This window comes from Hippopotamus amphibius, chromosome 7, assembly GCF_030028045.1.
Source record: "Hippopotamus amphibius kiboko isolate mHipAmp2 chromosome 7, mHipAmp2.hap2, whole genome shotgun sequence".
Taxonomy (NCBI): domain Eukaryota; kingdom Metazoa; phylum Chordata; class Mammalia; order Artiodactyla; family Hippopotamidae; genus Hippopotamus; species Hippopotamus amphibius.
This window is the reverse complement of record NC_080192.1, coordinates 475,513-496,445: the sequence shown is the minus strand read 5'-3', so window position 1 is coordinate 496,445 and position 20,933 is coordinate 475,513. Positions and strand designations below refer to the sequence as shown.

Below are 20,933 nucleotides of genomic sequence, written 5' to 3'. Positions count from 1 at the left end.
CTACAAAAACCTAAAGGGGGATATCCCACCCAGGAACCAGAAGTAAAGCAGACTGGGAGCTACAAAAGGGTTTATTCCTCCAGCCGTGTGGCCACACTACGTGGCCGGGAGTGCAGGAGTGTCCACGCCAACACCCCCAGGGTCCCTGAGTCAGCACCCTGCACCCTCCCAGTCCTTCCTTCTCAGCACAGTCCAGAACAGTCAGAGTCAGAGGCCAGGCCTTGACCCCAAACCCCATCCCACCCCACAGGCTCTGGGGGAGGGGACCACTGCTCAGGTCAGAGCCCAGCCCCATGTCAGGTGTGTGTCCTGTCCGGAAAGTCCAGATGCTTCTCCAAGGTTAGGCTGAGGTGGGGTGTGAGAGCGGCTTTCCAGGAGAGGCCCCATGGAACGAGGGGACTCCTGGGTGCGAGCCCCAGCCAAGGTCACAGTGGCAAACAGGATCTCCCTTCCATCTGGAAGCCCCAGTCAGGGCCCAGGGGTCTTCACAGGGCCGTCTCCTTGGAGACCTTGGCCCCCAGTTGCTGGGGAGGCTTGAAGCTGAGCACCTCTTTATACGTGACACCTGGGGCAGGGTGAGAGGGACAGAGTCATGGGAGAAGGGGCCCATCACCTGTCAAGACAGCTCCACAGTGTGCACCAAGGATGGGCACCACTGACCAAGACAAAGCACCGGGCCAGCTCACTGGTGCTCCCGGGACCAGCGATGAGTCCCATGAGATTCCACTCAGGGTGAGGCAGGGGAGAGCTCCCAGGCCCAGAGCACGGGTCACGACCACAGGGCCCACCTGCCCCCCAAAATAACAGGGTCAGAGGTCACCGCTGGGGTTCAGACACCAGATGAGCTCCTTTGCCCCACACATGCAAGTCCACCCCAGGCGACGGCCATTTTCAGCCCACCCGTGTCCATCCACAGGGACTGTCCACCCTGTGGGGGCCCATACCCGCAGCCCCTGGAGTGGCCGTGGCCCCACAGCCTGCCTCAGTGAAGAGCACGGCCTAGGAATGTGAACCAACGTGGCCACTTGAGTGGCGCTGCTCAGGATCCCACCAGGGCACACCCCAGCTTCCAGACCCAGGACATCTACGACGCCTGAGTGTGAAACTCCCACCGACCACCTGCAGCACCCAGCTTCCTCACGTTCCCTGAACCGTACCCAGAGCGCGCTGTCCCAAAGGCTCCTCCACCTCCCCTCTGACCAGTCTGCAAAGGGACAGTGCTGCTCCGCCCACCCCGTGTACCTGTGCTCGCCTGGCCACCCCACTGGTACTCCACAAGCCCAGTTCAGGAAGGACTGTGCCTTTAGAGCAGGTGGTCTGTGTGGTTTGCCCAGCACGTAGCACAGCTGTACTGCTACCCTGCGGGGTGCCTCCCAGGCCCTCATCTAACCCTGGTGCCAGAGCCCATCCACACAGGGAAGGTTTGTGTGGAGAGACCCTTGCTGTAAAGCTGTCTTTTCTTGGGGAAACAGGAGGTAATGAGTTTGCATTCCTGACCAGGGGCTCAACTACAAACAGGCCACGTGTCCACCATGGTCCGCAGTAAAAGCAGAAGCTCTTACTACAATTTGTGGTTGGGACCGCAGAGAGGATCCTGTGGCCCGTGGTTTTTGGGGGTTTTTTTGTTACCTATTTTAGCAACAGAAAACTTACAAGCACAAAACACAGCAGCATAGGGCAGAGCCCTCCTGGGACTCCCCAATAACACTGAGGAACATGGTTTGAGAAGCACAACCCATCCCGCCCCACCCCTACCCCTACGTCCAGGACCACGGCCCCAGGTCTGAGGCACAGCCAGGATGGAGTCCAGGACAGTGGCAGCCAGTGTCACAGCGCCATCAGCGCAACTGCTGCCCTCAGCCGTCCCTGCTCCCCCAGGTGGGTCCTGCAGCCACTGAGAGGAGACACGTGCCATGCTGCAGTGAAGCTGGACGAGGCCCGTTCAGCGTGCAGCGTCAGGGCCCCGGCAGAGGGAGGCCAGGGATGGGGAAGGCGGCCCTGAGCCCAGCCTCAGGCTGAGCAGGTGTTGGCAGCCCTCAGAGAAGAGGAGAGGGGCCCTCGGTCTAAGGGAACGGCTGATGCAAAGCCTGGAGGTGCAGAGCACAGGTAGAGGGGGTCTGACATGCTCAGTGGGGCTGGAGGGGACAGGCGAGGGGCTGTGAGGAAGGGAGAGGTGCTGTGGGCTGCCTGGAGTGGACCTGATCCTGCTGGCAGGAGGAGAGGGGTGTGCGGCTGTCCAGGTAGGAGGGGTCCTAAAAGGGGCAAAGAGACCAGGAGATTCACAGAGGTACGAGCAGAGGCCTGGGGAGTGGGTGCTGCGAGGCTCCGAGGTGGCCCTGCCTCTGGCCTGGACGTGGGAGGCACGCTGGCATGCTGGGGGCCGGGAGAGGCCAAGGGCTCAGTCACCTTGGCCGGGAAGCCCAGCTGCCCTCTGACCTCCTGCTGTGTTCCTCACCTGACCTGCATCCCAGGGCAGGGGGACCCAGGACTCTGAGCCCTGGCCACCTGTATGGGGCTGGCGGGGTCCAGCCACAGGCCCAGCCCACAGCCCCCACTCACGCTTCCACTCGTCCAGCGTGCGGTCCACATCATCACAGGACTCATCATACTTTTGGGCCTTGGGCTCATCCTCCGTGTCGTGCAGGGACTCGAAATAGGGGTGGGTCAGCGCCTCGGCCGCCGTCACCCGCCGCTCGGCATCCAGCACCAGCATTTTCTCCAGGAGGTTCACAGCTGGGGGGAGGGCGGATCAGGCCAGGCCAAGGGGAGGGTCCCAGGCCCCAGTTCGCACATCACTGACCCCGCCCCAGTCCCACCCTACCCAGAGGGCTCGCGTTGGTCAGGATGGAGGCAAAGTCCTTTTTCTCCAGCTCGGGGAGGCCCTTCATGTAGTTCTGAGCCTGTGTGGGAAGAAAAGGTTCGGGGCCGGCCCCCAGGCCCAGGCCCGGGCCTGCGGCCCCCACCCAGCTCCCGCTGACCTCAGCACTCTGCAGCCTCTGCACAAACTCAGCGGGAGGCGTTCCCGTCACCTTCATGATCTCCTTCAGCTGGTCCAGGTCTTGGCTGAGGTCAGGAGCACAGTGCGGGGCCAGAGAGCAGAGCTCACCCTCCCACCCAGCCTCGGCAGCGTGCCCGGCCTGCTCCCGGCAGGGGCAGGGTAAGCCCCGCCCCCCAGCCCAGGTGTAGGATACGGTCGTTGCCTTTGAAGAGCGTCTTCCCTGTGATCATCTCGGCCATGATGCAGCCCACCGACCAGATGTCCACTGAGACAGAAGCCCCGTCGTCAGGGCTCTGTGGGCTGGGGAGGGGGGCACACACAGACTGGGGGGGGACACAGACGCGGGGGTGGGGGCGGCGGAGGGCGGCGGGCACAGGAGCCACCCAGCCTGCCTGGTCTGCCCCGTGCCATCCCTCCTCAACGCCCAGTTCGGCGGCCTCCCCACAGAGCAGCCACAGGGTCCCGTGCAGAAAGGACGCAGGAAGGGGCCACCCGGGAAGCTGGTGCAGCGGGGCCGCGTCTCCGGGCAGCTTCTCACCCGTCTGTGTGTAGTGCATCCAATTCAAGATGACCTCAGGCGCCCGGTACCACCGGGTCACCACGTAACCAGTCATCTCGCTGTCTGCCTGCCGGGCCAGACCGAAGTCCAGGATCTACAGCCGGAATCAGGAGGTGAGGCAGAGCGGGCCCTGGGGAGTGGGTGGGCTGGCTGTGGCCCAGAAGACCCCAAGGGGACTGGGCACACCGGGCCTCCTGCCAGCCCTCTGGCGTCTGGGGTCATGGCCGAGGACCCCTAAGCCTCCCCACGAGTCCCTCCCCACAGCCAGTGCACCCAGCCCAACCCACCTCACCTACTCCCAGCACGTAGAACAGGCGCCCCAGGGGGGTCTCCACTCCCCGCAAACCCCCAGGCCCTGGCCAGCACTTCTGGGGAGGCCTGCTCAGCCCCACCCCGGCTCAGGCGTGGGGAGCTGAGGACACCACTCGCCCTTCGCCTCACGTGGGTATGGGAGTGTGCCCCGTGCCACCCCACCCAGGGCCTCCCCAGGGCCCATCTGCCCATCAGCGGCTTGGCCACTGCCTGGATGGCTGCGGTCCGGTCCCAGGCCTGGGCCAGCCCACCTCCAGGCCTGAGGGCCGAGGGCCCGGTGGGCAGACGGGCAGGTGCTGGGGAGGCCCTGAGCCCCCAACCCAACACTACCTTCAGCTCACAGTCCTCGTTCACAGCCAGGTTGCCAGGCTTCAGGTCCTGGGGGGGGGAAGAAAGATGGCTGCGCAGCCCTGCCCGCTAGGGCGCATGGGCAAGGGCCCAGGCAGTGCCCAAACGTGGGAGCGCCAAGCTCGGCCAGGCCACCCTGCAGCCCTTTCGGGAAGGGTGGAGGCGCGTGGCCCAGGGGCTGTGTGCAGGCAGGGTGCCTCCTCGCGCCCCCCCACCCCCACCCCGCACCGCGGGTGAGACAGGAGGCTCCGGAGATGCAGCCTCTCCTGCACCCACAGCCGGGGAGGCGCCCGGACTCACCCTGTGGATGACGCCAGCAGCGTGGATGTACTGTGGGGACACACGGGGTCAGCGGCAGTCAGCTCACAAGAAGCTCAGAGCCCTGGCCCTGCCTGGAGGGGCCCCCTCCACTCCGGCAGCACCCCCACCTTCCTCCCACCACCCCCTCCCCGTCCCCACCTTCAGCCCCTTGAGCATCTGGTAGACGAGGAACTGGATACGGTCCTCGCTCAGCTTCTCATGCTTCATGAGCTTCCCCAGGTCGGTGCCCATGAATGGCATCACCAGGTAACTGCGGGGTCGGGGCAGGGCCAGACAGCCAGGGTCACCCCCGTGGGTCCAGGCTCGGGCCCTGGAAGACCCTGTCACCCGGCAGCAACCAGTCCTCGCCTTCCACAGCCCTGCACCGGGCTCCACCCTCCTTCCACCCAGTGGCCCTGCCATGCCAGGCAGGCTGGGACTGAGCTTTGGGGTTTCCTCAAAGGTGGCCTAGGGACCAAGGCTTGCAGGCAGGGGAGGGGGCTAGAGAAAGGAGGGAAGTGCCTGCGGGCAGGGGTGTGCCAGCAGGATGTCTGGATCAGAGGGGCAGGCTGGGCAGGTGGAGAGACACAGGGACAGACACTTAGTACCCGGCCAGGACACTGAAGCCAGCGTGAGTCCTTGACCTCTGCCAGGTCAGGCAGCAAGAAGCCTGTCCTGTCCTCCCCCGCCTTCCCAGGCCCGGCCCCTGGCTCTTGGCCGACAGCAGCGTGAGGCCAGGGGTGGCCACCCGGGCAGGCGCAGAGCAGGACAGCCCTGGGTCCCCCCGTGCCCCTCCCCTGCCCGCCGGCAAAGGTCAGCAGCTCCAGTGACAGGCCACACCCTTAGTGCCAGGGATCCAGAGCATGGGATCCACTAAAAACCCTCAGGTCCAAGGCTCACACCTCTAGCACTGGAGGAGGAGGCCCAGATCCACCCGGGGGAACCAGCCCTGTGGGTCCCGGGGCATGTGGCGGGGGTGGGGGGGGGACTGTGGTAAGGCGAGGAGGTGGGCCGTGTGCACCCCGCCCCCACCCAGGCCGCAAGGCGAGGCTGCCCTCAAGCCGCCCCCCGCCAACCCCAAACCTGAAGGTGACACCCAGGAACCACCCAACACCACCTGCCCTGCCCAGCCAGCCAGCCCCAGGCTGGCACTCACAAGTCTGTGAAATCATCCAAGGTCTCATCGGGCGTGAACACATCCAGCAGCCCAATCACCTGGGGAGGAGGCCAGAGCAGCAGATGGGCTGGGGACGGACACAGCCAAGGGCACAGGGGCTCAGGCACACCCTGCTCGGAGCGAGGAAGGCCCCTGCAGCCGTCCTGGGCTCCCTCCACTGCCCACTGGCAGCTCGACCCTGCCCTGGCACACATGCCCACAGACAAAGGCTATTTTTGGATGGTGACAGCCGGGGTCCTCTGGGGGAGGGGCAGCGCCGCGTCTGGGTCAGCTCCCAGGCACCCCAGCAGCTCCAGGCCCCGGGCCCTCCCTCCCCCTCTTCCCGTCCACACCGAAGACCCAGGACCCGTGTGGGGCAGCCAACGGCTACCAGGCCCTCCCAGGGACCACGCCTCTGCCAGAGAGGCCCAGGCAGGCAGCCGGACCCACCCTGCAGCCCTCTGGCCAGGGGTGACGGACAGCAGACAGGTAACACGACAACTGGCACCTGGGGCTCCTGCTGACAGGGCCTCAGGGACCCCCGGACGTCTGCCCATCAGAGTGGCTGGAGGGACAGGTGGATGTGCTGGCCGGGGGCACGCCTGGCAGAGGCCACTTGAATGGTGGCCGGAGCAGGAGACAGAGTGCTCAGAGCGCTTGAGGAACACGGGGAGAGAGGCCAGGTGGCCAAGGACCAGGCCAGTGAGCAGCCAGTGAGAAGCCGAAGAAAACCCGAGCAGGCCCTCGACGCCAGGTGAAGGTTTGCTTTGATTGTAAGAGCCACGTCGGAAGGGTTTAAATAGGTGTGATGCTGAGTGCGTCCCTTGGCTGCCACATGGGGACAAACCGGAGTGAGGGGAGAGGGGACATGAGGCGGAGGGACAGCTAGAAAACCACCGCAGCCACCAGGGCCAGAGACGTGGGCGGGAGAGGGAGGGAACAGTGGGATATCCAGAGACGGGCCTGGAGGCAAGTGAGGCCGGGGCATCGGGAGGTTTTAGCAAGATCCTGGGTTAAAGGGGGCCCACCAGGTTGATGGAGACTTCTGGGCCTCTGCAGTGCAGAGGGAGGCCTGGACCGGGTTGGGGGGGGCGGGGCTGGGGCAGAGGCCTGAAGTGGATGCAGAAGGGGCAGGACTGCGGCCTCAGCCTCTCAGAACCCGGCTGCTGTGCATCAGGAGCTCCCCTGGGAGGGCAGTGGGGTGACCCACGCAGGCCTGAGGAGGGGCTGAGCCAGGTCGGGGTGGGAGGCAACTGCACAGAAGGCTGAGACACAGCGCTGAAGGGGCGGGGGTGGGGGTGGGAGTGGGGGGGGAGGCCGGATGAGGGTTCTGGTAGAGGAATCTGCCCTCGTGGGGACAAGTCCCGAGTGTGGGCAGCTGTGACCTGGAGGTGGCAAGGCTCGGGCTGGGCTGGTGTCCACCGTGAACGGATTCCACCCGGGTACGAGGATGAAGGGCCCCGCCGAGGGCCTAAGCAGGTGGGCACTGGCCAGGGGCGGGGGCGAGTTTCCCGGTGGGCACGGGAACGCGCTCTCCCAGCGGGAGGCTGGTGGCTCTGCTGCCCTGGCGGTGCCAGACCGTCTGGACTGGCCAGGGTCTGGGTGCCCAGATCACCCTCAGACTGGGCAGCAGTGGCCTGCGGGGCGGGGAGCAGGCAGACCTCGGGGTCACAGGAGGAACCGCGTGGAGGAACACGGGAAGCTCCCCCCGCAGAGGGAAGGCCCTCGGCAGCCAGCGGTGGCCACAGAGAGGCTCCTGGCAGCCATGCGTAGAGGCCCAGGCCTGCCCCTCCCCCACTGTCTGTGAAACCCACCCCCACGGACGTGAGGAAGGGTCTGTGTGCCCGCGCCTGCGCCCGGGGTCCTCCACACGCAGCCCCCTAAACCCCTGTGCCACCAGCGACCCCAAGGCTCTGAGGTGGCTAAGCGAGGGCGTGATTCCAAGCCTGCCTCCTGGGTTCTGCGGGCGGCCCCCAGCTCCCAGGGCTGGGGCTCAGGGGGCAGCGCGGGGTCAGGAGCGGGCCGGCAGGGGCGCCCCTTCCAGGAAAGGGGCTCCGCCCACCCGAGGGCCTCTCCCCGCTCGCGGCTCCCGTCTGGAGGCAGGGTCTGGGGGGAGCCCTGGAGGAGCCCCTCGGCCTGGGCAAGCGGCCGTCGCCGGACCAGGCCCGGGGCCGAGCAGCCAGATGCGGCCCAAAGAAGCCGCCCCAGAGCGCCGTCCTGGCCGGGACTGGCCCAGGCGGGGCGGAGCAGCCCCCGGGGAAGCAGCTCTCTCAGGCCGAGGCGGGCTCGGCCCTCACCCCCCCGAGCCCCCCCGGGGACGCTGCGCGACCTCGCCGCCCCGCGCCGCGCCGCGCAGGGGAGCAGCCCCGGAGCGGGCGGCAGGGAGCGGGAGGTCGCGGCGGCATGCGGGGGGGAGGGCGGCGAGCCGAGGACGCGGCGGCCGGGGCCGGGGCGGCGCGACTCACGTTCTCGTGGCGCATGTGCTTGAGCAGGCGCAGCTCGCGGTAGGCGCGCTTGGCAAACAGCTCGGACTGGAAGGGCCGGTACAGCTTCTTGATGGCCACCCTGGCGCCCGTGCGGCTGTCCACCGCCGAGCTGCGGGGCGCACGGCTTAGCGGCAGCCCCGCGCCGCCCCGCCCGCGGCCGCCCCGCCCGGCCTGCGCTCACCACACGGCGCCGTAGGCGCCCGAGCCCACGGGCTGCAGGTCCCGGTACGCGGCGCGCACCTCCCAGGCCGTCTTGGTCACCTCCTGGCGGTAAAAGCCCCTGCGGGCAGGCGGCGGGGAGCTCATGGCGGGCCGGGCGCCGCGCCTCGAGGCCGGGGGCCCGGGATCCGCGGGCCGCCCCGGCGCGCGCCCCGGGCCACCGCGCGCGCACAGCCGGCTCGCCGCCCCCGGGGCACCCCGCTCCCGGCTCTCCCGTCCGCGCTGCCGGGAGCCGCCGACCCCGGCCCGCGCGCGGCCCCTCCCCCGCGGGCGGACCAACCGGCCCCCGCGCCGCGCGCACGTGACGCCGCCGCCCCCCGCCCCCCCGGCCCGCCCTCCGGCCCCTCCGGAAACTTGAGGCGGCCGCCGCCCCGCGGCTCAGGCCCGGCCTAGACCCGGACGCGGCGGCCGAGCCCCGGGCCGCCTGGGCACTGGGCGCTCGCGGTGCGCTCCGCTCCGCGCCGTCTCGGCGGCGGCCCCGCGGGCTCCCTGCTGCTCCTGGCCGGCGCGCCGCCGGGGCGCTGGCCCGTCCTGGCAGCCGGAGCTTGCCGACGGCCACCCCCACCGTCCAGCCACTGTCCGCCAGTCCCGCCAACTTGCAGCCCCGCCCCCACACACACTGGCACCCCCGAGGCCCCTGAACCGAGCACTGGAGTGCTGCGCTCCCGGCTTCAACTCCCCCCCCCCACCCCGGGACGCCCCCTCATCCTAGGGCTGACCCACCCACACCCCCCACGCCTCCCCCACGGGGTTCCCCAGCCCCTATCTTGCCTCCATGCGTCTTTCCCTGTGAAGAAGTAGATTGTCTCCCAAACTCGGGCTTTCTACCAAGCCAGAAGTAGAGACGGTGGTCCTGTAAGGTCCCCCCTGGGCCTGTGCTCCGAAGGCTCCCTCCTCACCGCACCCCGTCTGGGTGGGAGCCTGCTCCAGATATTTGCAAGTCCCTCTGCCCGTCCCACCCCTGCCCAGCCAGGGCCCTCAGGTTTGCTCTTCAAAGCCCAGCCTAAGCTTCTCCACGCCCTCCAGGAAGGTGCCTGACCCCAGGGGTGAAGGGGGACCCTACTGAGGTTCTCTCGGTGCCTCCTTACCCTCAGGTGGGGGCGTCATCATTTCATGGGTCTGGCCGCGTCCTGGACCAGCCGCCACTGGAGGACAGAGCCCCCAGCCCCCTCCATGCCCTCCCCCAGCCCCTTGACCCAGGCCTGAGAAAGAGGGGGGTAACAAGATCCCCATGGCCCCCTGCCCCGCCCTCTGTGCCCTGCACTGTCCATCAGCATCTCAGCAGCGGGCCTGGCCAGAGCAGCTTTACACCTGGGCTGCCGCGGGACCAGGGTGCCCAGGAGTTGCAGGCTCGTCAGTGGCCACAGCCTGCGGTCACTGGAGTCATGACCGCCTGTCCCCGCGCCCTTCATGCCCTAGGCTGCCTGTGGCACTCCACCTGCCTCCTCCAGGAAGCCCCCAGCTGGCCCCCTTACTCCCTGTGATGGGATCCAGGGGTCTACAAGAGTTCTGCATCAGGCAGACCCCCAGGTGGGTCATGTCCCAGTTCTGCTCCCCCCCCCCACCCCCACCCCCCCCCCAGGACTTGGCCAGCCTGGTTCTCCAGGACCTGAGGACCAGCACCCACACTGGCCAGGCCTCTGCAGGTCCAGCTCCCAGATGATCTCCCCTCCACCCCCAAGGCCTAGGGCAAAGGCACAGAACGTCCCCACCCTGGGGATACCCTGCCTGGTCCTGGTTGGGGCCTGGGCCTTCCCAGCCTGAGTGGCCGTGAGCAGCAGGGCCTGGAGCAGCCCCTTAACCAGGAAGGAAAGGAAAGCTATCTCCTTGACCCTGGGGAGGGGCGGGTCTTTGCTCCCAGAGGCCTCCACTCCCCCGCCCCGTGTCCTCCCTGACCACTGAGTGAAGGGGCAGGTCTGGATCTGGACTAGGTCCTGCCCAGTGACCCTCTGAGGGCAGCAGGCTGATTGTGGGTGGACGTCACGCCCTGTCCACCTCAGGTCCTGCTGGCCCTCAGGGAGCAGGGAGGGTGCTGCCGATGGCTGCTTGTCTGATCGGGGACGTGGCCACCCCCTCCAGGCAGTGGGGGCAGCGGGGCAGCACACCCTGGAGCAGGAAACACAAGCAGAGTGAAGGGGGCTCCCTTTATTGCAAAACCCTGGTGCAGGCACTTGACATTCAGACCTCCCTGGTCCTGCCTGACAGAGAAGTTCCTCAATGCGGGACCCACACCCCCAACACGTCTTGAGCAGGACGGTCCCGTCCAGAGCTCACTAGGTCAGCTCCACTCTGGAAGGAGGAAGGAGGACAAGGGCTGACCCACAGACTCGAGCACCCCAGCTCCTGGCTGCAGGGCCAGAGGGTGGGCAGAGGTAGAGTGGGCAGAGGAGGCTTCGTCAGCTCTGGTCCAGGGTCCGAGTCCATGTGGCTGTGTGCGTCCTCCGGGCTGGAGGCCCCGTGCCTGCTGGCCCCCCAGCGGGCACAGTGCCCTTGTGCCTCAGAACCTGCTGCAGCTCCCACACCCAAGGAGGAAGGGGTTTGGCTCACGTGGTTGCCTGTGGCCACCTGAGCCCCTTGCAGGCTGCCCACCGGGATTTTAGCAATGCGCTCCACCCCACCCACATCAGGAGTGGAGGGGAGGCAGCAGGACCACCCCAACGTGGGCCTCCTGCCGGTCGTGGCCACTGGCTCTCAGGTGCCCTCAGAGTCACACGTGCCTGTATCTGCTTTGACACGTGAATTCCAGGAGGATACACGTGCCACACACCGCATAGGTGAGTACATGGCTCCAGGCAGCCGTCCCCACTCTGCCACCCCCCACGGAAGATCCTGTGAGTCTCAGCTCTTTCCAGAGTAGCCTCCCACTTCCAGGCTGAGCAGCTCTGACCATCAAGTCCCCTTCCTTTATCTCCAGGAGGCTCCGGCCCCAAGGCACCAACCCCCAGACAGCCCTCTGGGACCCGGGAGGTCTGGAAACAGACACACTCCTCAGGGGGAGCTCTCATGGCAGCCAGGTTCCCAACAGCAAGGTCCCAAAGGGAGGACCAAGGAAGTCCAGGACGCTCTGCCCAGACTCCTACACCCGTGGCTCACACACGTGCAGCCTCTCCCAAGGAGCGGGCATGCAGACGAGGGTCCCAGGCCAGGGGTGGGTGCTGCTGACCAGAGTGGTGTCGGGAGGCGCCCCTTGTGGGAGCCTGGCAGGCTGAGGCAGGGGGCAGGCGGGCTCAGGCTTCCCCTCGAGTCTGAGTGCGGCTGGCGGGCGGCATTCCCCTCACTGCTCAATGTCCAGGCTGCCAGGCGGCTGCGGCGGCTCTGGGGGCTTGAAGCTGAGGACCTCCTGGTAGGTGAGCACTGCGGGGGGGAGAAGGGTGAGCTCAGGCCTGTCGCTGCCCACGCGCACCCCCTCTGAGCGCAGCCTCAGCCCACGGGTCCCTTCCTGGGCCTGCTCTGTGCTGTCCTCGAGCCTCTGCTAGACACACCGGACCCCAGCTCTACCTGCCCCCACCCTGGTGTGCGGCAGGGGGGGGACGTTGTCGCTCTGCCCAGACCACCCTCAAGAGGAGCTGGAGTGCGTCCTCCAGAACGCAGGCCGCTCCACCTCCGGGGGACGCAGCCTTAGGCCCCCCCTTCCACTCCTCCACCGTGCGCTCCTCGCTCCGGGCCCCCCCTTCCACTCCTCCACCGTGCGCTCCTCGCTCCGGGCCCCCCCTTCCACTCCTCCACCGTGCGCTCCTCGCTCCGGGCCCCCCCTTCCACTCCTCCACCGTGCGCTCCTCGCTCCGGGCCCCCCCTTCCACTCCTCCACCGTGCGCTCCTCGCTCCGGGCCCACCCTTCCACTCCTCCACCGAGCGCTCCGTGGCCTCCACGCTTTCGTCGTAGGGCTCAGCCTCGGGCTCATCCTCGGGGTCATGGTACTGGCTGAAGTAGGCGTGGCCCAGAGCCTCGGCCGCGCTGACCCGCTGCTCACTGTCCAGCACCAGCATCCTTCCCAGCAGGTCCACGGCTGCAGAGGGGCCGCGGGCAGAGGTGGTCAGTGCCACATCCAGGGCCAGACCCAGAGCCCAGCCCAGACCCAGGGCCCATCCTCACCCAGGGGGTTGGCTCCGTGGAAGATGCTCCTGAGGTCCTTCTGGGGCATGGGGGGCAGGGACTGGATGTAGGTCCGGGCCTAGGAACACGGGGGAAAGGCCTGAGGGGGATAGTCAATGCCTGCCTCCCTTGGCCCGAAGCCAGGCACCGGCTTGCCAGAAGACGCCCCCAGACTCATTGATTCCAACAGGCCTGGGCAAGGGCATGCACAGACCAGAGACCTCCCCACTTTGGATCCGGTGGCTCCAGCCCCTTCCCTGGCCCTACATGCCTGCAGGCCCCAGGTTCGGTGCCCCTGTACTGTCCGCGGCCAGGACTCTGCCGGTGCGGTGCAGAGGTTTTACCCTGGCTGTTCCTCATGCCAGGAATGCCTCCCCCATTCACCTGTTTCCCTTGAAGGGGTCAGTGCCTGCTCTGGGGTCTGTTCCACTGTGACCCACGCTCCCCCCGTGATGCCCCATCTATGCCCACAGCGCCCCTTCCTCCAGAGTGCCGGGGCGGGGGGGGGGGGGTGCTTGGTCAGCAGAGGGGGCTGGTGACGGGTGACTCACATGTTCCGAGGATATCTTTGCCAAAACCTCAGGGCTGGGTGTGCCCACCACCTCCATGATGCGCTTCAGCTGGTCGATGTCTGCCTGGCTCAGGAAATGCCAGCAGCCAGGCACGGACGCTGCCCAGGACCTCAGACCCCAGACCTTGGATCACTGCCCAGAACCTGCTCTCCTACCGCTGGCGACCGTGAGCCCCAGGTGGCACAGCGTGGGGCAGAGGAGGCAAGACTGGCCAGAAAGGGCCAGAGCCCACCACCCGCGACCCCCACCCGCCGCAGGAGGCCCTGGCTCACCCTTGCTGCCTAACCTGGGCCAAGGATACAGTCATTTCCTGGGAAGAGGGCCTTTCCCTGGAGCAGCTCGGCCATGATGCAGCCCACAGACCAGATGTCCACTGTGGGACGAGGCGTCTCCATCAGTCTGCCCACCCCAAGTCCCTCCTCAGAGAACGGGGGGCTGGCCGGACTGTGCCAGGCCAGTGGCCCCGTGGTCGCACCAGGCCCAAAGCCAGCAGCCCCTCTTCCTCTAGACACAGCCCTGGGCAGGGGAAAGGTTTGCTGGGGAACCGCCATGCTCTGACTTTCTGAAGGCCTGCTTTTGGTTTTTTTGGTTTTTTGTTTTGTGTTGTTTCTGACATACAATAAACTGCATATATTTAGAGTACACAGTTTGATTTTTTTTTCTTATTAGTAATGTATATGTGGCAATCCCAATCTCCCAGTGCATTCCCCCCCTACCCTCCCCACTTTCCCCACTTGGTGTGAAGGCCTGTGGGTGAATGCTGGCCTGTCACTCAAGGTCCTTGGCCTCCGCCCCGCCCCCCCCCACGGACTGACAGCACCTGTCTGGTTGTAGTGCATCCAGTTCAGCGTGATCTCAGGGGCCCGGTACCAGCGCGTGGCCACGTAGCCAGTCATCTCCTCGTCCGCCTGGCGCGCCAGCCCGAAGTCCAGGATCTAGGGGGACCCCCGGGCCCGTCAGCGCCGCCGGGGCTCTGCCGCCGCGCCGCCAGCCCCTCCCCCCGCGGCTCACCCGCAGCTCGCAGTCCTCGTTCACAGCCACGTTGCTGGGCTTGAGGTCCTGCAGGGTGGGCGCGCGTGAGCGCAGGGAAAGCTGCCGCAGCAGAAGCACCCCTCGCGCGCTGCACCTACCCGGTGGATGATCCCCGCCGAATGGATGTACTGCCAGGGGGAGACGCGGGCCGTCAGGCTCTGCCCCCTGCGCCCCGGCCCGCCCCCCCGCGCCCGCGCCCACCTTCAGCCCGCGCAGCAGCTGGTACACGAGGAACTGCACGTGCTCGTCGCTCAGCGCCTGGCACTTGACGATGTTGTTCAGGTCGGCGCCCATCAGCGTGGTCACCAGGTAGCTGGGTGGGGGCGGGGATCAGCGCGGAGCCCCCGCCCCCACCCCCAGCCCGCGCCCTCCCGCCGCCGCCACTCACACTTCGCTGAAGTCCTCGAGGCAGGTGGCCGGCGTGAACACGTCCAGCAGCCCGATGACCTGGGTGCGGAGAGCCGTCAGGACGCGGCGGCCCGCGGGCGGCCCCGCCCCTTGCCCGGCCGCCCCGCCGCCGGCCCGGCTCACGTTCTCGTGCTTCAGGTGCTTGAGCAGCCGCAGCTCGCGGTACGTCCTCCGCGCGTGGATCAGCGACTGGAAAGGGCGCGACAGCTTCTTCACCGCCACCCTCTGGCGCAGCCGCGTGTCATAGGCCGAGCTGCAAGGCGGCCCGTGAGGCCAAGCCGCCATCGCGCGGTCCCCACAGGCCAGAAGGCCGCCGGCACCGGAGGCGCTGTGGCGACCCTCCCTCCCTCCGGGGTCCTGCACCTTCCCCCGGGGGCAGCTCACCCCCCGCCCCACCCCCGGCCCCCAGCCTTCCCAGCCCCCCCCCCCCCCCCCCCGGGGAGCCCAGGGCGGAAATAACATGCTGCGGAGCAGCCAGAGGCAGGCAGCGGACAGTCCTCCAGCTCCCCCCGCGGGCCAGGGCGTCTGGGATGCCCCGGAGCGGTTCCAGAGCCACCTCCAAAGCCCCTAAATATTCAAAATAGGGGGGAAAACCTGACCAAAGGGGTTTATTGCATAGTTCTTTTTCACAGTGTGAAGCTGGACGTAGGAAATGTCCAGCAGACGGTGGTGTCTGGACCCACAGAACATTTCCCCTCGTGCAACCCCACTCCCCTGAGGTCCAGACCCACAACCCCCACACCCAGCTGCTCTTCACAGGAGATGCCACAGTCCCGGGCATCAACCTCAAACACAAGCAGCCTGGTCAGCCAGTGGCCCCACTGCCCCTCGGGAAGGGAAGGGATGCCTTTGCCCAGCGTTCCCTCTGGCCGCTGCTCACCTCTTCCCTCCCTCCCCCTTCAGCTCCCGCCGGTCTCCAGGATCCGGCCTCCCTCCAGAGTGAGGGCAGCCTCCGTCCACTCCCCATGCCCAGGGAACAGCTCCTGAAGGACTTGGGGTGCTCATGGGCCCGTGGCCTCCCACGGTGGAGGAAAGCCCCTCCCCCATGCAAGTCACGGCTGGGGTGGGAAGCAGGGAAGAGGCCCCTGGGGGGGCGGGGGAGCAGTACGGGCTGCACCGTCAACAAAGGACTGCAGGAATTGGCACTGTCTCCAGCTTCATCAGAAGGAGGGAGGGGCTTCCCAGGTGGCCCAGTGGTGAAGAATCCGCCTGCCAATGCAGGGGACACGGAAGATCCCACATGCCGCGGAGCAACGAAGCCCGTGCGCCACAACTATTGAGCCTGCGCTTTAGGGCCCGTGAGCCACAACTATTGAGCCCTTGTGCTGCAACTACTGAAGCCTATGAGCCTAGAGCCCATGCTCTGCAACAAGAGGAGCCACGGCAATGAGGAGCCTGCACACCACAGCGAAGAGTGGCCCCCACTCACCACAACTGAAGAAAGCCCGTGTAACACCCAACACAGCCAATTAAATACATAAATAAATAAATAAAAGAAGGAGGGAGCCCAGGAGAGAGCCACCACCAGCACAGGGCCCTGCAGGCCCTGCAGAACTCGGTGTGGTGGAGCGAGACCTCCCTTGGAGAGCCTGACCGTCCCTAGGAACTCCCAGAAGGTGCTTCCAGCAAGGGCTCTGTCAGATCCCCCAGGGGCCGTCACACGTGGGCCCATACCTCTTCCTGTCCTTGGTCTTAGGGATGAAGACCGAGGCCTGTGGCTGTTACGGCTGGAATGGCCTGAGGTTCCTGACAGCTGGCCAGTGAAAGCGTGAGATCTGAGGCCGGGGGGACCCGAACCCCTGCTCCAGGCTCCAGTGCTGGGCCTTGGGAGGGGGTCTACGTCCCGCTCCTAACCTTCTGCAGGGTCCTGGAGCAACAACCCGCTTCCGGGGGCCCTGCCCCCCCACACCCATGAGCCCTGCAGTCACCTGGTCGCTCACGGTTCGGGGCGGGGGGCAGCACACCCACAGTCAGGCTCACTGGGAGCACTGCCGCTGCACCCAGGGCTGTCTGCAGGCCCCTCGCCACCCGAGCCTCTCCTGCCTTCACGCCATCAGCTCCAGAGTCCTCTCCAGGCCCCACCCTCCCTCCTGTCTGGGCCGCAGGGCCTAACTGCAGGCTGTGGCGTGAGCTCTCTCGGTTGGGGCAAAAAAGGAGTGGGTGTACACCCCCCTAAGGGTTGCAGAGGGTGTGGTAGGCGTCTCTGATCAGGCCTCAGCCCCTCTCGGAGTCTGAGACCCCTTGGAAAACGGGGACGGGCCCGACCTCCGGGCGGGGCTCCAGGTCATTCTTAGGCGAGGGGGCTTGCCCTCCCCGCCCCCCCCCAAGCTGGGCTCTTCTTTTTCAAACAAAACTGCCCACTCTGGGGCGGGGGCATCTGCCAGAGCCCAGGGCTGCCTGACTCTGGACCGGGGGCACCCCAGATGCGCGCTCAGACAGCGAGGGGCCTGGGAGAGCTGCCCTTTCGCCAACCGTGACGCCGCAGGATCCGGGCCTGAAGGGGGTTTCGCTCCGGGATGCAGGCGGGGGAGGACGACCCCTCGCCCGCCGGGGGCTGGCTCGGGTAGGAGGGTTTCCTTCCCGCCCCCACCCCCCATTCATTCGGATCCGCGTAAGGTCCGGGGGCGGAGGCAGGGCGAGCCCCTCCCCACGCCGGGAGCCCCGCACGGTCCCCCCGCCCCGCGCCGCCCCGCCCCTACCAGACGGAGCCGTAGGCGCCCGAGCCCACCGGGCGCAGCCCCTGCAGCCGCTGCGGCACTTCCCACACCGTCTTGTTCAGCTCCTGCCGGTAGAAGCCGGCGCGCGGGCCCGACATGTCCGGAGCGGCCGCGGCTCGGCCCGCGCCCCGCCCCGCGCCCCCCGCCCCGCGGAGCCCGAGCCGGCGGCGGGGCGGGGCCGGGGCGGGCTTCCTGCTCCTCGGCGGCGGCGGCCGGGCGGAAACCGGCCTTCCCGGGGCGGGGCGGGGGTGCGGTGCAGCGCCTTACCGCGCGTCTCCCGGGAGACGGGGTCCGCGCGCGCCCGCAGGCTGCGCCGCGTCTGTCTTCGGCGCGGCACCGCCCGGGCCGGGCCGCCGCCGCCTCTCCGGACTCCGCTCCCCGCTCCGTCCCCTGCCGTGGGCACCGACGCCGGCACCTCCCCGCTGCCCACCTCGCGTGCCCGCTCCCCGCCGCCCGCCTGCTCCGGGGGCTGCGTTTAACGCCCTTTCCGCCTGCTCGGGTCGGTGCCCGCCCCCTCTCCCCGCACCTGCTCTGGGCCCTGCCCCCCTCCCCCGGCGTGCTCCCGCAGAAAGGAAGGTAGAAGCCTCTTCATCAGAGCAGCCAGGGGCGAACTATGGGAGATATTTTTTTTATCAGATAGAAAATACCCCCTAACAAAAGCTAGGCATTTGGTTGGATACGGCCCCTCTCCGCTGTGGGCGGCTGGGGGCGCCTTGGATCCCGGGCCAGCCGGGCTTCCCTCCCCTGTGGTGGCCGTGCGGCCTTGGCGGTGTGGGCAGCTTCCTGGTGAACCTTCCGCGGTCTGCTGTGGCCTCCTGCGCGGGCTGGCTCCAGCCGCCCCTTGGGAGAAGCGTGACTGCTGGCCCAGGCCGGGAGACCAGCCCTCAGGACCAGGGACAGCGGCGGCGCCAGGGGCCTTTGGGGTGTTGTGCCCATGAGAAGCTCTCTGCAGATGGGTCCTCTTTGGTGCCTGGTACCTTTCCTCCTTCTGAAACAGCCCCCTCAGCAGTCACCTCTTCCAGGAAGCCCACTCTGACTTTCCTAGGTACTGTGGAGCCCCTCTGGTTGGAAACCACAGTTCCCAAGAACTGTGGACTCAGCCCAGCGCTGCACATTTCCTCTCTCCGCCTGGAAGGTGCAGTTTGTACAGATGGCTGTAACTGTGAAGGGGAACGTTCCCCATTTCAGCATCTATCTAGTAGAGCTCTGGGCCCGAGCAGCTACTTCTACTTCCCACTTTTTTTTTTTTTTTCCAATATTTATTTGGCTGCTTTGGGTCTTAGTTGCGGCACACAGGATCTTCATTGCGGCATGCGGGCTCTTCGCTGAGGTGCGCGGGCTTCTCTCTAGTTATGGTGGGCGGGCTCCAGAGCCCTCGGGCTTAGTTGCCATGTAGCTTGTGGGATCTTAGTTCCCCCACCAGGGATTCTTAACCACTGGACCACCAGGGAAGTCCCTCTACTTCCCACTTAAAGTGACAATGGTTTGGAGAGAGCTTTGCCCCGTGTATAAATAGCCTCCTGACCCTCCATCGTGGGGAAGCAGCGGGTAGGTGTTGGGCTGCACCCTCCCAGGAGAGCGGGAAATCGGGCTGAGGGCCCAACCTTCCACTTTTTTGAAACACATTAAAACCTGAGTTCTTATGTGAAATCTCCTGATATTTAATATTGATAACAAATTAAAATAAAACATGTCAGTGCAGCACTGGGCAAGCGGACACTCCTGCCTGGCAAATCCAGACCCTCGGGGGAGCCCAAAAGTGAGAAAGGAAGCAGGGTCCCAGTCCCAGCCGCTGCGGCCTCAGTTCCCTCCCTGGGAGCCGGGGGCCTCCTTGGGGCCCCGCGCCGGGGGCATCTTTCCCAGCCTGGCGAAGCGGCCGAGGTTTTGTGCAGAGTTAATGGAGCTTCAGCTGAAGCAGAGGAAGAGGCGGGAGGGAGCGGCGGGCCGTGGGAACAGGGCTGCGTGCCGCAAGGAGGGGCGGCCTTTGTCTGCGCCAAGGCGGGTGGGGCAGGCCGCGTTCCCATGGCAACCTGCTGCCCAACGCAGGCAGACGACTGGTCCTCTCTCCTCCACGGGGGCAAGGGTGTCTGTCGACCCAAGGGAGCCCCACCCTGCCTTGCCCCGTCGCTCTGTCCCCTGGAATCCCAGCCGTGAGTGGTCAGGGCTGACCAGAGGGGAGCAGCCTCGCTGCCTGGCTCAGTGGGCCACACTATGCACAGACCCTCCCTCCGTGTTCAGCGAACCTACCCTGGGCACAGGGGCGCCCGCACTGCGTGCCCCGCTTCCCCGGGCAGATCAGCCTCAACCAAGTTGGAAGGGAGGGGAGGGGGCTGTAACACCGCAGGGGGATGACCAGGGAGACTGCCAGGTGGCCGGGGTGGGGTGGGGTGGTTGGCAAGTAGAAAGCAGTCAGCGCCTGGCAGGCCAGGAAGGTCCCCCAGAGGTGAGAGCAGTGATGCCGGGCCAAGTTTCCAGACAGTCCTGCCTCTCAGGACTTAGCCTGACTTGTGGACCAGGAAGGAGGGTGGTGGCCATGGGTGGCAGGCTGGGCAGGGACCACGGACAGGACTTCAGATTTTTATTCACACTGTGCTGTGTGTTTTCAGTGTCGACCCGGCCACAGGGGACTGAGCCTGGAGAAGGGGTGGGTGGATGGAGGGCAGCCAGAAGGAGCTGGCCTTGCAGGTGTGAGGATGGGGCACGGATGGGGTGGCAGAGAAGAGCCTCCTATGAGCCCTGGGCCCCCGGCCTCCTTCCACTCTCCTGTGATTCACGGCCACCCCTAAATACCAAGATCCACCCCCCGCTGGGTCCACTGTTCCCTCTCCACAGATCCAGGCCACCCCCCCTTTGGCCCTACACTGGTCTCCTGGCCACGCTTCTCCCTGCGGTCAGAATGAGCTTCCTAAGTGCTATCTGGCCCTGGCAGAGGCCCCGTGATTTAGGGAGGTCTGATGCTCTTAACAGGCAAGCAGGGTGTGGTGCTGGGCAGCTTTCTACAAGCTGGAAGAAAAGGTCACCTCCATCCCTGCCTCTCCCACTGCATTGGGAGGAGTGACAGAAGCTGGGTCACCCACAGCCTTCCAGCCCCTGGACCACTCCAGGGTGGAAGTGCACCCCACATCCATGCCATTTCTTCACTGGTCCCATGGAAGGATGGCCCCTGGGTCCCTTCACGCGCCTGTCCTCTGAGGGGGAAGGGAGCCCCGTCTGTTGGACCTGCAGCAGAAGGCCGTCTTACTGACTTCCCCATTTTCATGCCTGGCTGCCAGCGGGGAGGAGGCGGAAGTGGTCCGCAGGGGTCCAGTTCGGAAGCCAGGCTGCCAGGTTCCTGCTCCCCCCTGCTCTAGGTTAGCAGTGTCCTGTTCAGATCTCCTGACCCGCTGGGTCTCTGGTCCCGACCATAGTATACTGTCATTTCAGAGGTCCCTGGGGTGGGGGATGTCAGCTGTTTGCCCAGTACCCCTTCTGCATGAGAGAGACCCACTTTTGTTCCCTGTGGCTCGAAACTGGCTGCCTCTGTACGGAAGTGGCTTATGATCAAGGCCTAGCCCACTGAGACTTCTCAGCCACAGTGGTGTGCCCCACGTGGAGGAGACACAGGCTGGGGTGGCCTGCCACCAGCGTCCCAGATGTCTGAGAATAAAGCAGCACGTGTTGGGAAGCGGGTCAGACAGATGGAACCCCAAAACATCTGAGCACCTGGATCCAACCACATCTGAAGCTGGACCCC

General features: G+C 66.5%; 2 protein-coding genes across 8 annotated transcripts; both read right to left on the bottom strand.

Moving 5' to 3' along the window:
• Positions 1 to 53: 53 nt before the first annotated feature.
• MAPK12 (mitogen-activated protein kinase 12) lies at positions 54 to 8,607 on the bottom strand. Of its 5 annotated transcripts, none has more exons than XM_057740974.1 (12): positions 8,341 to 8,597; positions 8,139 to 8,268; positions 5,674 to 5,732; positions 4,677 to 4,788; positions 4,518 to 4,547; positions 4,200 to 4,247; positions 3,537 to 3,651; positions 3,192 to 3,263; positions 2,979 to 3,058; positions 2,822 to 2,900; positions 2,560 to 2,733; positions 54 to 565 (listed from the first exon to the last, which is right to left on the bottom strand). In XM_057740974.1, exons 1-12 carry the CDS (start codon positions 8,463 to 8,465, stop codon positions 486 to 488), a joined length of 1,104 nt encoding a protein of 367 aa, XP_057596957.1. In that variant the 5' UTR covers positions 8,466 to 8,597; the 3' UTR covers positions 54 to 485. The 5 variants fall into 5 exon arrangements, with proteins under 5 accessions (XP_057596957.1, XP_057596956.1, XP_057596955.1 ...); XM_057740973.1 differs by lacking the exon at positions 54 to 565 and adding an exon at positions 577 to 2,252 and having other exon boundaries at positions 8,341 to 8,604; XM_057740972.1 differs by lacking the exon at positions 54 to 565 and adding an exon at positions 577 to 2,252 and having other exon boundaries at positions 2,822 to 3,058; positions 8,341 to 8,607.
• Positions 8,608 to 10,219: 1,612 nt separating this feature from the next.
• MAPK11 (mitogen-activated protein kinase 11) lies at positions 10,220 to 17,351 on the bottom strand. Of its 3 annotated transcripts, none has more exons than XM_057740978.1 (12): positions 17,183 to 17,351; positions 14,607 to 14,736; positions 14,464 to 14,522; positions 14,277 to 14,388; positions 14,174 to 14,203; positions 14,055 to 14,102; positions 13,864 to 13,978; positions 13,345 to 13,416; positions 13,023 to 13,102; positions 12,472 to 12,550; positions 12,212 to 12,385; positions 10,221 to 11,732 (listed from the first exon to the last, which is right to left on the bottom strand). In XM_057740978.1, exons 1-12 carry the CDS (start codon positions 17,296 to 17,298, stop codon positions 11,653 to 11,655), a joined length of 1,095 nt encoding a protein of 364 aa, XP_057596961.1. In that variant the 5' UTR covers positions 17,299 to 17,351; the 3' UTR covers positions 10,221 to 11,652. The 3 variants fall into 3 exon arrangements, with proteins under 3 accessions (XP_057596962.1, XP_057596961.1, XP_057596963.1); XM_057740980.1 differs by having other exon boundaries at positions 10,222 to 11,732; positions 14,607 to 14,672; XM_057740979.1 differs by lacking the exon at positions 14,055 to 14,102 and having other exon boundaries at positions 10,220 to 11,732.
• Between the last annotated feature and the right edge of the window lie 3,582 nt (positions 17,352 to 20,933).